At 37.9% G+C, this 11,106-nt stretch overlaps 1 protein-coding gene across 1 annotated transcript; it reads left to right on the top strand.

The window, feature by feature from the left end:
* The first annotated feature begins 3,540 nt into the window (after nt 1-3,540).
* On the top strand, nt 3,541-10,882 carry ntmt2 (N-terminal Xaa-Pro-Lys N-methyltransferase). The gene is made up of 4 exons (XM_053489372.1): nt 3,541-4,018; nt 6,451-6,623; nt 8,084-8,336; nt 10,260-10,882. Exons 1-4 carry the CDS (start codon nt 3,865-3,867, stop codon nt 10,514-10,516), a joined length of 837 nt encoding a protein of 278 aa, XP_053345347.1. The 5' UTR covers nt 3,541-3,864; the 3' UTR covers nt 10,517-10,882.
* The last annotated feature ends 224 nt before the right edge of the window (nt 10,883-11,106 follow it).

Raw genomic sequence — 11,106 nt, 5'->3', positions numbered from 1 at the left:
TTTTAGGTAACTTTATACCACTCTTTTTGCAAAAAAGCAACCAGCTCAGCTTTCCTTAATGGTTTGTAACCATCCATCTTCCTCTTGAGCATGTTCCACAAGTTTTTCTGGAGTAAATTGCAGTGGTCTCTTATTTTTTTCCAGAGCTGTATATGTTGCATAACCTAAAATATGTTTTATATTTTTAATTGTTCAAAGCAGACAACGTTTGTTTTGATGACAGCTTTGCACACTCTTGGCATTCTTTCAGCCAGCCGCATGGGGTTGTCACCTGGCTGGAAAGGTTTTCGAACAATCTTGATGGAGTTCCAAGAGGTCTATAAGTGTTGGTTATTTCCTTCACAGTCCAACTTAATCCAAACCATCTTAACTGGATCAAAATCTGGCGATTGTGATGCAAAGTTATCTAATGCCGCACTCCATCACACTCCTTTTTGGGCAAATAAATCTTACAGTGCCATGAAAAATTATTTGCCCACTTCCTGTATTGTTTTTTTTTTAACTTTGTCACACTTTGTCAGCAAATACAAAATGCAGTTTTTAAATGATGATTTCATTTATTAAGGAAAAAAATCTTTCCAAACCTACTGTACCTGGCCCTATGTGAAAAAGTAATTGCCCTTAAACCTAATAACTTCTTGTGCCATGCTCGGTGGCAACACCTGCAGTCAAGCGTTTGCAATAACTTGCAATAAGTTTTTTTTATGGCACTCTGGATGAATTTTGGCCCATTCTGCTTTTCAGAATTGTTGCAGTTCACCACATTGGTGGGTTTTCAAATATAAACAGTTTAAGGTTATTCCACAGGATTTGAGTCCGGACTTTAACTAGGCCACTTTAAAACCTTATATATTTTTATTCATTCTGAGATGGACTGGCTTGGATGATTTTCCAGTAGAGCACAGAATTCATGGTTGATATGATGTTCTTTTTAGGAAATGCTGTGTTAGTTTGATGCCACATATAACTGGACACATACTTTACAGTGGCCATGAATCAGGAACGTTGACCTCTAATGATGCAGTGAAGCCTGCTGTTTTTTAGGTGTTGTCTGGGTTCTTTTACGAACTCCTAGATGAGTTGTCGTTGTGCTCTTGGAGCCACTCCTGAGAAGGTTTACCACTAATCCAAGTTGTCTCCATTTGTGGATAATGGCTCTCACCATGGTTTAAGTACCAAACCTTTAAAAATGGCTTAAAACTCTTTCTAGACTGATACATGACAATTACTATGTTTCTCATCTGTTTTCAAACTTCTTTTAGTTGTGTTGGTATTTGAGACCATTTGGCAGGCTTCACTTGGTCAGACTGGTTATATTTAGGTGATGTGCTGATTCAACAGGTCTGGCAGTTATTAAGTCTGGGTGTAGCAAGTGAAATTCAACTCAGCTTTTTAAAAAATGTGGTTAATCACGGTGGGGTGTTTGTGTGTGTGTGTGTTTGTGTGTGTGTGTGTTTGGAGATGTTGCAGACAACTGCAGGTAGATAACAGATAGCTTGTTTCCTTCCACAAATGAAATAATCATTTTTAAACTGCATGCTGTTATCTTTGTGTAATATATACATTCGTTCGATGATCTCAATCATGTTAGTGTGACAAATATGCCAAAAAAAAACATCCTTGCTGATTAAGCATGCTCTCATTTTTGATTTAGTCACCAACAATGTCAGCAGCAATGTACTCCCTCAATATTCCTTCTCTATGCTTCACGGTGGGAACCAGACATTCAGGAATATTTCCTACATCATTGACTTATTATATACTCATCTAAAATAAACCCTGATAATTTGACAACCGTCAATGATGTATGAAATATTACTTGATGCACTATGTCTTTCTTAATCTTCTTGCTAGGATCTATTTGTTACAAAATGTGTCCATTAGATGGCAGTACAATGAGGTCTTAAATAGAGATTCATGAAATAAATCTTATGATGAAATAATTTTCTGGGAAGCCATGACACATAACTGGGGCTTCATATAGCCATCACTAGTTAGGGTGTGTAATTTAATTCCCATCATGCATCACGGTCTGGTTGGTCACACAGTTTCATTCAGTGCCGACTTCAGGTCCGCAGACAGTGTCATGTTGTGTGTGTGCGGATTACCAAATAGTAGGGTATTTAATGGTTATAAAATAAATGAGGCAAAACTTTGTTGGCTATTACAAATAATGCAGCTTGGTCTGATTCAAACTGGTCAAACTTTTGTTAGTTCGCCATCGTTCCAGCTCTTCTTAACTACTTAAGTTACCTTAGACCTGTAGGGTCAGGGTTTTGACTCTCTCCTCTTCTGTGTGTGTGTGTGTGTGTGTGTGTGTGTGTGTGCGCGTTTGTGTGGGTGTTTGTGGGTGTATGAATACTGTATGTGTGTGAGTGTGTGTGTTTAAGAAAGTGGGTTGTGTCAGTAATTCTAATTTTTTTTTCTTGCCTTTTATTAACCACCTTGGCCAATTTAGAGTGTTTTTATCACCTTATGAGTTGCGAACAAGCTGTTCCAAGGCCCAAAATGTTCTCAAAACAAAATTAGTGCTACTTTAGTGCTGGGATTGTGTAAAGAGGGAATAAATTTGGAAAGTGATATTTAAAAAGCGCATATGAACGTAATGGTCAGGTATCTACACAGCCTATTTCCGTCCATCCATTTATGAACCTCTGTAGTCCAACTAAGGAGCATGGAGGCCAGTGGTGACCTTTGTATTTATTCCCATTTTGCTCGATTGTTGCAGGACCTCTGGTCAACATTCACATGCTACAGGCACTTTGGGAACGCTAATTAGTCTAATCTGCATGTCTTTGTAGGAAAGCGAAGCACAAGGAGGAAACTCACTCAGCACAGGGAAAACATGCAAACTCCATGCACACAGACCTGATGCAGGAATCGAACCCAGGACCTGGAGGTGAAAGGGGACAGTGCTAACCATTAAGCCACCATGCTGGTAGTGTACAAAATAGATTATGGATGCTTAAATTTGGATGAACTGGGTTTGGATGTAACCCATAATGCATCATTTATTCATTCAAATTAATACATGAGCTAAGTTTCAGTCGTGGTTCAAGTTTTCTTAGCATTAAATCTTCTTTAAGCCTAAAATTATTGGTGAACTTGATCGTGGTTTCTTCTATAACAGACCCAACAAATGTGAAGCCTGTAATTTGTCACAGTTACTGCAGTCTACACTAGACATGTAGGATTCCTGTTCCAGATCTTTCTTTGGTTTCACCTAGTTAATCTCATGGTCTTACATCAGAAATCATCAACACCAAAATGTTGGTAATCATCTGAACAAGCAGAAAAGCCCAAGCACACCCATGCTGGGGTGTGTGTATGTAAGTCTGACATAGCAGTGGTGGTTGTAAGGCTCTGATCATCTCACTGAAAGAGTTTACTAAATCAGAATGCTGATGCACAGATTAAGAAAGCATGGATGTGTTCATGCTCTCTCTGTAACAGCAAAGCCAAAGTCACTGACACCTGACACTATGTATACACACAAGACAAGAAGGAGGTACTAAAAATGGCCACAAGAAAAGTGGTCGAGCTCAGATCTCATCTCTCGTGAGCATTCAGCTGTCATGTCTGACCTTGACAAGCCGTTTTGCCTTTCTTCTTGGCAGATCTTGTCGACGTCTGCGTGTTAGTTCAACCTTAGACCTGAAGCATGTGAAATGTTAATCTGTAGCACCTTACAGCACTCTTGGGAGAAAAAGGACTCTAATCAGATTCGTCCAAGCTGCAGGGACACAAACTGCAACACGAAGTACTGAGCACCAAGGCGTCTTTATAATCAGACATCCCGGAGGAAGGGCCTGAGAACGGTGCCATTTCCACTCACAGGCTTTTACACTCTGATTGACATCCATCATGGACTTCAGGAGGACGCATCAAGCTTTTAGGGAACGGTGGGAAAAGACAGATGATGAAATGTGTAAAAACAGCATGTCCTTTCACCTGCACAATACGCTCAGGAAGAAGTTCTTCGCCAGCTACCTTTTCCTGCTGGAGCAGATACCTTTGGGTAGGTGGTAAGGAGTCTTCGATTAACCTTGTAGCAGTAGATACTGTCGTTCCTGACAAAGTAAATACTGTCATTTCCATCAATGTTAAGACAAATTATTGTTGATGTTTCCAAAATCTTTAATGCAAACTTTCAATTAAACTTTAAATCCTTTTTTGAAAGCTGTTAATGGTCTTAATCCTATGATCCTAAGCTCTCTGCTGGGTGACACCCCATGTTGCTATTTTTGTGCTCCTTACTTCTTCCTCACATTTCAGTATCACTCTGCAGTCAAGCTGCCAAATGTGTGACTTACGCGTCAGATTTCTATTTCACAACAGACCTACTTGTGTGGTTTCTTACAGGGAGGTATTAGTTTTTGGTACAAAACACGCATTGATCATTTGTCAATACTCACAATCAATCCATGCAGTTTCTAGTCATGTGTCAAGCATAAACAAGAGATGTAAGGTGTTTTGCTGTTTCTGTACTGCAAAACTGGTGAGAAGGTGCTGATCAAATTTCTGTAGTTCAGTGCAACCCTGACAATTGATCCAGCTGCGACATTTATATTAATGTGGTTATGGTAATAAGTAATCATTTCTATAGTCTTCCATCAGAATTGGACTAAACTTTGTATCAGAGAAACGTAAAGATGAACATTTAAAATTAAATTTTTTCCAACACAGTGAAGTCTTTACAACACAGGGCTTGCAATTGTGTATTAAGTATTAAGTTAAAATATTAATTAAGAGAAAATGATTGTTATAACAGGTGTTATAGAACAGTCAGCTCAGACAAAGTAATCTAACTGATCAGCGGTATTCCACGAGTGGTGATAATAGCTGGTAATAGCACTGGAGTGTAAAACTATATATCACTCCGTGCCCTAGGTGTTCTAATAATCATTAAAAACACTATGATAGTGACAGAATGGATGAAAGTAGGTCAGTATTGTCTGTAGTAGTGAGGAGAGAGCAGCTACCCGCCAAAACCCGTCACCAAAGCACTTTAGAGGCTAAATTGTACGTACGATTTTTGTATTATGTGCACGATTTAGAGAAGGCATAGCACTATGGAGAAAAAGAATGTTAGACTGGCAGCAAGAAAAAGAGAGAACCACTTTCAGTTTTGTTTTGAAAGTAGCCGATGCCAAGAGGAATAATAAATGATGGTTATTTACATGTCTTAAATGTCTAATTCGAGACATGACTAAATGTTCTGATAGTTTTCATTTGCAAAAATTTGCTCATAGTGTTGGAAATTGATAATGTTGGTAATATTTTTGGCTGGCTAAAATGGATTATCTGCATTTAGAAATAATTCCTATGTTTCGCATAACGAAATTTGCCCTTAAGTACTCGTCACTGTATTTGGGAAGCCCAGAAGTTAACTCTGCTTATATACTAAAGTGGAATAAGTGGAGTTAAAAGACTTATATTGTAGGACTGTCCAAAACCTCTATAGTGTATTATCCACACTGTTTGGCTTACTACTGGTAAGAATTTAAAGCCAGTCACGGTTAGTTAGTTTTGCCAAGCTCTGAAGAATATGTGTTGGCGGAGCAAAATAATTGGTTAAATAAAGAAACAAATAATAATCTGTTGACAATAAATGTTGATTGTGAAACTGTTGTATAAAAGCAATAATATACTCGAGATTACGCTGTCGTACTGAATATCAGCATGGCTGTGATATCTTTATTTTAAAACACTGATATCTTCAATTATAACATAAGTGATATAAAAAAGTGGAATATGTTTCACATATGCTCTAGAACATTAAACATAATTACAAATGAAAAAATATGTGCCATTTTTAATATATATAAATTGTTAATCATTGGAAAAATCACTGTGTGTAGGGGAAATTAAAACTTTGGAACGTGCTGTTATTGGAAATTAACTTTAGACTGGTAACAGCATCAGACTAAACCAGCACTGATTGTTTTCCCATAACAGCACAGATGTGATGGGGTTTATTCCCTTTGAATACTTTCTCAGCTTTTCAACATTTTAACAATAGCTTGTGGTTATGTGACTGTATAATGTGCAAATTAGACTCAGGGCATTAGACTTCACAGAATATATATTGAAGCCGAGGAACATGGCTGCCGTCACAACTTCACACCCGCCTAATTACTTTTTGCACACACCTGTTGCCCGCTGCACTCATGTCACATTATAAAACACTCATGCCACACTCATGTTACAAAGTAAAATATCATCTGCGTCATTGTTGGCATTTGTCACCAAGCTCTACATGCTGTATCTTTATGTGTGCACTTAATGTTCTTCTTTTTCATTTATAGGCTTTAATATAGAATACAGTTTGATGTCTGTCCAAAGACTGTGGGGATTAGCTCCTTATGATATTACTCCTTGTTATAATGTGCTCAGCGGAATTGGATATTATTGAAGCCTAATTTCATGTCTGCATTTGCCCCTCTATAGTGAAACTATATGCCGTGACGTGCGAGTACATCAAGGGAGAGAAGCAGTTTTATTACAGGGCCCAAAATTTTTATAAAGATGTCCCTGCATCAGAGGAAGGAATGATGGGTGGTTTTGTTGAGATCTCTGAGGTGGATCTGGAGGGCTCCAGACAGTTCCTGAAGAAGTTTGTGGTATGTTATCTTAAGCACTCTTTATAGTGACATTTTAACTATTACTGGATTCATTTCTATACAGTAACTATATCTTCATGTGGACCGATATATACAGTGGATATAAACAGTCTCCATCCCCTGTTAAAATAAAGGTTTTCAATTAAAAAAAAAAGAAAAACAATGAACAATTGTTATGAAAAATCATTATTGATTACATGTACACACCCTGTTTCAGTGTGCATGGTAAAGTGCACAACATTACCCATCATGCCCTTCAATAAAGTGATTCTGATCTGATAAGATTTTCCTTTTTTCTTGTTTTCATCTGACTGCTGAAGTTATGGTCCATAAAGAGTTTATAAAACATGTAGAGAATCTCATTGCTGATAGGTTTCAGGCAGGAGGGGGATACGAACATAATAAGAACATGATGTTCAACCAAACAAAGAAACATGATGAAAATTTATTAGAGAGGCTGCCAAGAGACCCACAGCAATGTTAAAGGAGCTTACATACTGAATATACTGTACACTGACCAGCCATTTTAAAAATAACATCTGTATGCCTTCTCATTCATGGAGTTTCACCAATCAGTCAATCACGTAGCAACAACCACACAATGGCTCAGCTTAATTCCTGAAAAAGACCACATGATGTTTGACCAATTTTGTTGCTATTCTTAGCTGATTTGAGAGGAACCCATTGTGGTGTTTTGCTCAAGGTTGGACATGTTTTGCACTATAAGATGCTTTTCTGCTAACCGGTTGTTATGAGAGATTATTTCTCTTTAAAAACTAAATTATAAAAACTGTTAGATTGTTGTTTGTAGTCAGGAAATAATCAGGATCTGAAATGATTAAGGCAGCCTGATGGTGTAGTGGTCAGCACTGTGGCCTTATACACTATCTCCAGGGTTGATACCTTATGGGTCCCACTTTCAGGTCTGTGTGCATGGAGTTTGCATGTTCTCCCCATGCTGGGTGGGATTCCTCCCTTAGTTTTCTCCCACATTTCAAAGACAGATTGTGTGAGGGAGTGTGTGAGTGCTTGTGTCCTGCCATGAACTGGCACCCCATCTAGGATGTACTGTGTCTTGCTTTGAGCCCAGAGTTTCCAGGCCTCCAGTTACTCTGTACAGGATGAGCAGACAATGAGTGGGTGAGATAAAATCTACATCTACATCTAGGAATTTTGGCAGACGTCCTTATCCAGAGCGACTTACATTTTCATCTAATTATACATCTAAGCAATTGAGGGTTAACGGCCTTGCTCAAGGGCCCAACAGTAGCAACTTGGTGGCTGTGGGGTTTGAACCTGGGATCTAAAATGATTGGTTAATTGTATGTGTTCCTATTAAAGTGCCCAATGACTATATCTATGAGGGTCAATACAAATTCACTATATTGCTTTTAACAATCAAATTATTTTAAAATAAAACAGCTTGAACTTTACATGTTTTTTTGATGTAATTATGTTAGGGACCAGGAAAGGCCGGTACCAAGCGGGCCCTCGATTGCGGCTGTGGGATTGGCCGGGTGTCGAAAGGTGTTCTGTTTCCTGTCTTTGAAACCATGGAGATGCTGGACATGATGGAGGAGTTCATTGTCCATGCTCATGAGTGTTACTTGGGTGACTATGCCGACCGTGTGGAGACGTATTTTCTAGACAACCTGCAGGATTTCACCCCTCCGCTCGATAGATATGATGTCATCTGGATGCAGTGGGTGGCTTGTGAGTGAGTGTACTGTATGTACTGTTTAGACTGTGCACTTGTTCTGTACATGGTACTGCATGGCCTTTAGGATCAATCCTGACATTTGCAAACTCTTATATATGAGTTAGATTGGTTTGCATTATTTTGCATTCTTTTTTTAGTATTAAAAACCTGTTATTCCATGTTTTTGCACAGGTTCCCTTCATGTTCCCCAGTTTAATCTGACCATTCAAAGATATGTCAGTTTGCCCCTCGTGTGAAGGAGTGTCTACATGTGGGTATATGTGCCATTTGATGTCACATGTACTGATGTCACATGTTCCAGGATGTATTCCCAAGTCACACCCAGTATTCCCTAGAATATGCCCTCTATCCATCTTAACCATCGCCAGCCTCTATTGAAGATGCATAAATAAATTAGTTTATATAATTAATCAATTCTGAATAATCTGTTGCTGTAAAACCCTGCAAAAGTTCAATTAAACAGAGAGCTGGGAGCATGAAATAAACAATCAGAGTAAAGGCTGAAAGGCAGACATGGAGTTTTTTTGACCCACTTCTATGCTCATTAAAATGCTTGATAGTATAAAATTAATAATATGTGTGCACTTAATGTACTTTCATAATTGCTTAGTTTTTTATATGATTAATCTTTCTTTATTTTTCTTATTCTATAGACCTTTTGCAATCGTGTCTACCATAACGTCTGTCACAACCATGTATGGCAGAAGTACCATTAATCAATGTTAAGTTTGAAGTTTATTTTGGAGCCAAAAAAAGTTACAGTAAGATTTAACTGATGATTACCTGATGCTTTGTCATTTAGATGAAAGCGTAACCTAGCAACTGACGGCTTCTGTTCTGCTGATTATTTTTTATATGCAGCATGTTGTGGGGGACTATAAAATGGATGAAAAAGGGTTTAATGATATTTATTTGCAGAACTTTGGTATCATAGCGTGATTACCTCAGACGCTGTACAAATATGTGAATCTTCCTGGATTGGATGGCATTTGCTAGCAATAGCATTAGCGTGTTCAGGGCTTTGATTGCAAATGGGATGATGCTATTGGCTATGCTGTGCTTTACACTTCATAAAATTTCAAATTAATAGGTAAGTAACTGCTCTGGGGTTAAATCCTAAATAGCGTTAAATGAGAAGCTACTGTAGTGTGCAATGTAAGGTGTAGAATTTCTTGTTTCACACAGTAAGTAATGGCCTTCATCAGGGGTTAGAGAGGGGTTTGGGATTCAGCTTTATTTTTACAAGTTAGTTAGCCTTGTAGCTCACGACACAGACGGTTCAGAGTCAAAGTGTTATGTGGCTTTACGGTATCAGTGTTTTCTTGTTAAATTGGCTCCTGTGACTGGATGTTAATGTGGGTTTTGACGCTAGCATCCGGTGAGTAACGGCCCTTCGGCCATCCTGGGGCCATGGTGGACAGGTGTCACATGCAGAAGGTCTATAAATAATGCTAATAATAAAAAACAGACATTCTTAATGATTGTGTAAGTGTCGGACCTAGTGAACTAGAGTGGGGACATGCTTTTAATAAAGATTTCAATGTTCTTTAATTAGTCCCTTTAGATAAGGTTATCTGTTAATCACTGTAAACATAAGAGAAATAATTTCAGTACTAACTTTACCATGTATTCCAGATACAAAAGTGCAGTAACTTGTGCAAATTATGTTAAGTTGCAGATTATGTTTACAGGATTTTCATGAAAACGAAATGTCTTGTGCAACCGCTCAGATGAAAGATTCATAAATAAATCCGTTCACGTGACAAACATAATGGTCATACATGAGCTACAGAATTTTCTTGTTAAATCAATAATATAATCTATGATTATTTGACATTCCAACAATGTAAATTTGTGTCTTTTCAAAACAATGATGTTCTTTAAGGATATTAATTTAAATGATGATTTATGTCCAGGTCACATGACAGATAAAGATCTCCTGGAGTTCTTGATGCGAGCGAAGGAGAGCCTGAGGCCAAACGGAGTCATTGTTATTAAGGATAACATGGCACGCCAGGGCTGTCGACTGGACCCTGCTGACAGCAGCCTCATCCGCCACCTAGACATCATGAAGAGCATCATCCAGAAGGCTGGCCTCACCATCCTGGACACGCAAAAGCAGGAAGGCTTCCCAGACATCATCGTGCCTGTGTGGATGATCGCCATGCAGTGAGCTGCCACTTTGTCAGTATTTCAGGGCTGTAAAACTTTTAAAGTAATAAGAACCTTGTAGCATAATTTCTCTATCTAGCAATTTATAAGCTTTGCCTGTATGGCATCACACACATGCTTTCTATCATCTGCTCATCTGTAGGCCTAAAATTATTTAATTTAATTTATCATCATCAGAACAATGAAATTGTCCATTTCACTTCAAAATATTAAAACATTCCTTTGTGAGTGAGGTGTGAATATAGACAGAAACCAGTTATGGCCTAGGATGTCAGTATTAAGTACTGAAGGGCCTCTTGGTCATTTAATGTTTGTTAAAATCACTGAATAAAAAAATAATTATATTGACCTGAATATTGACTTTATATTTTCTGCATGTCTTCTTAGGATGCAATATTTCTTTAAGTAAAAAAATCAAACACACAAAAAAATATATCATTAAGTAAAAAAAACAAACAGCTAGATACTAAGCAAGAGGAATGATTTATTGAATTATTACACAAGCTTTTCTCAATAAAATGTAACAAAATATTACTAAAACCGAGCCTTCATGGCATGACATAAAGTCAGATGCTTACATATTGTTCAGTT

Source organism: Clarias gariepinus, chromosome 27 (assembly GCF_024256425.1).
Source record: "Clarias gariepinus isolate MV-2021 ecotype Netherlands chromosome 27, CGAR_prim_01v2, whole genome shotgun sequence".
Lineage (NCBI taxonomy): Eukaryota > Metazoa > Chordata > Actinopteri > Siluriformes > Clariidae > Clarias > Clarias gariepinus.
Note: the sequence above shows the minus strand (reverse complement) of the source record. Positions and strands in the feature narration are given on the sequence as shown.

Bases quoted from the DNA above. Each gene is read 5' to 3' on its own strand.
- ntmt2 (XM_053489372.1), top strand. From the start codon at position 3,865: ATGGACTTCAGGAGGACGCATCAAGCTTTTAGGGAACGGTGGGAAAAG. The intron at 4,019-6,450 runs GTAGGTGGTAAG...GCCCCTCTATAG, and splicing joins GCTGGAGCAGATACCTTTGG to TGAAACTATATGCCGTGACG. The intron at 8,337-10,259 runs GTGAGTGAGTGT...ATTTATGTCCAG, and splicing joins CTGGATGCAGTGGGTGGCTT to GTCACATGACAGATAAAGAT.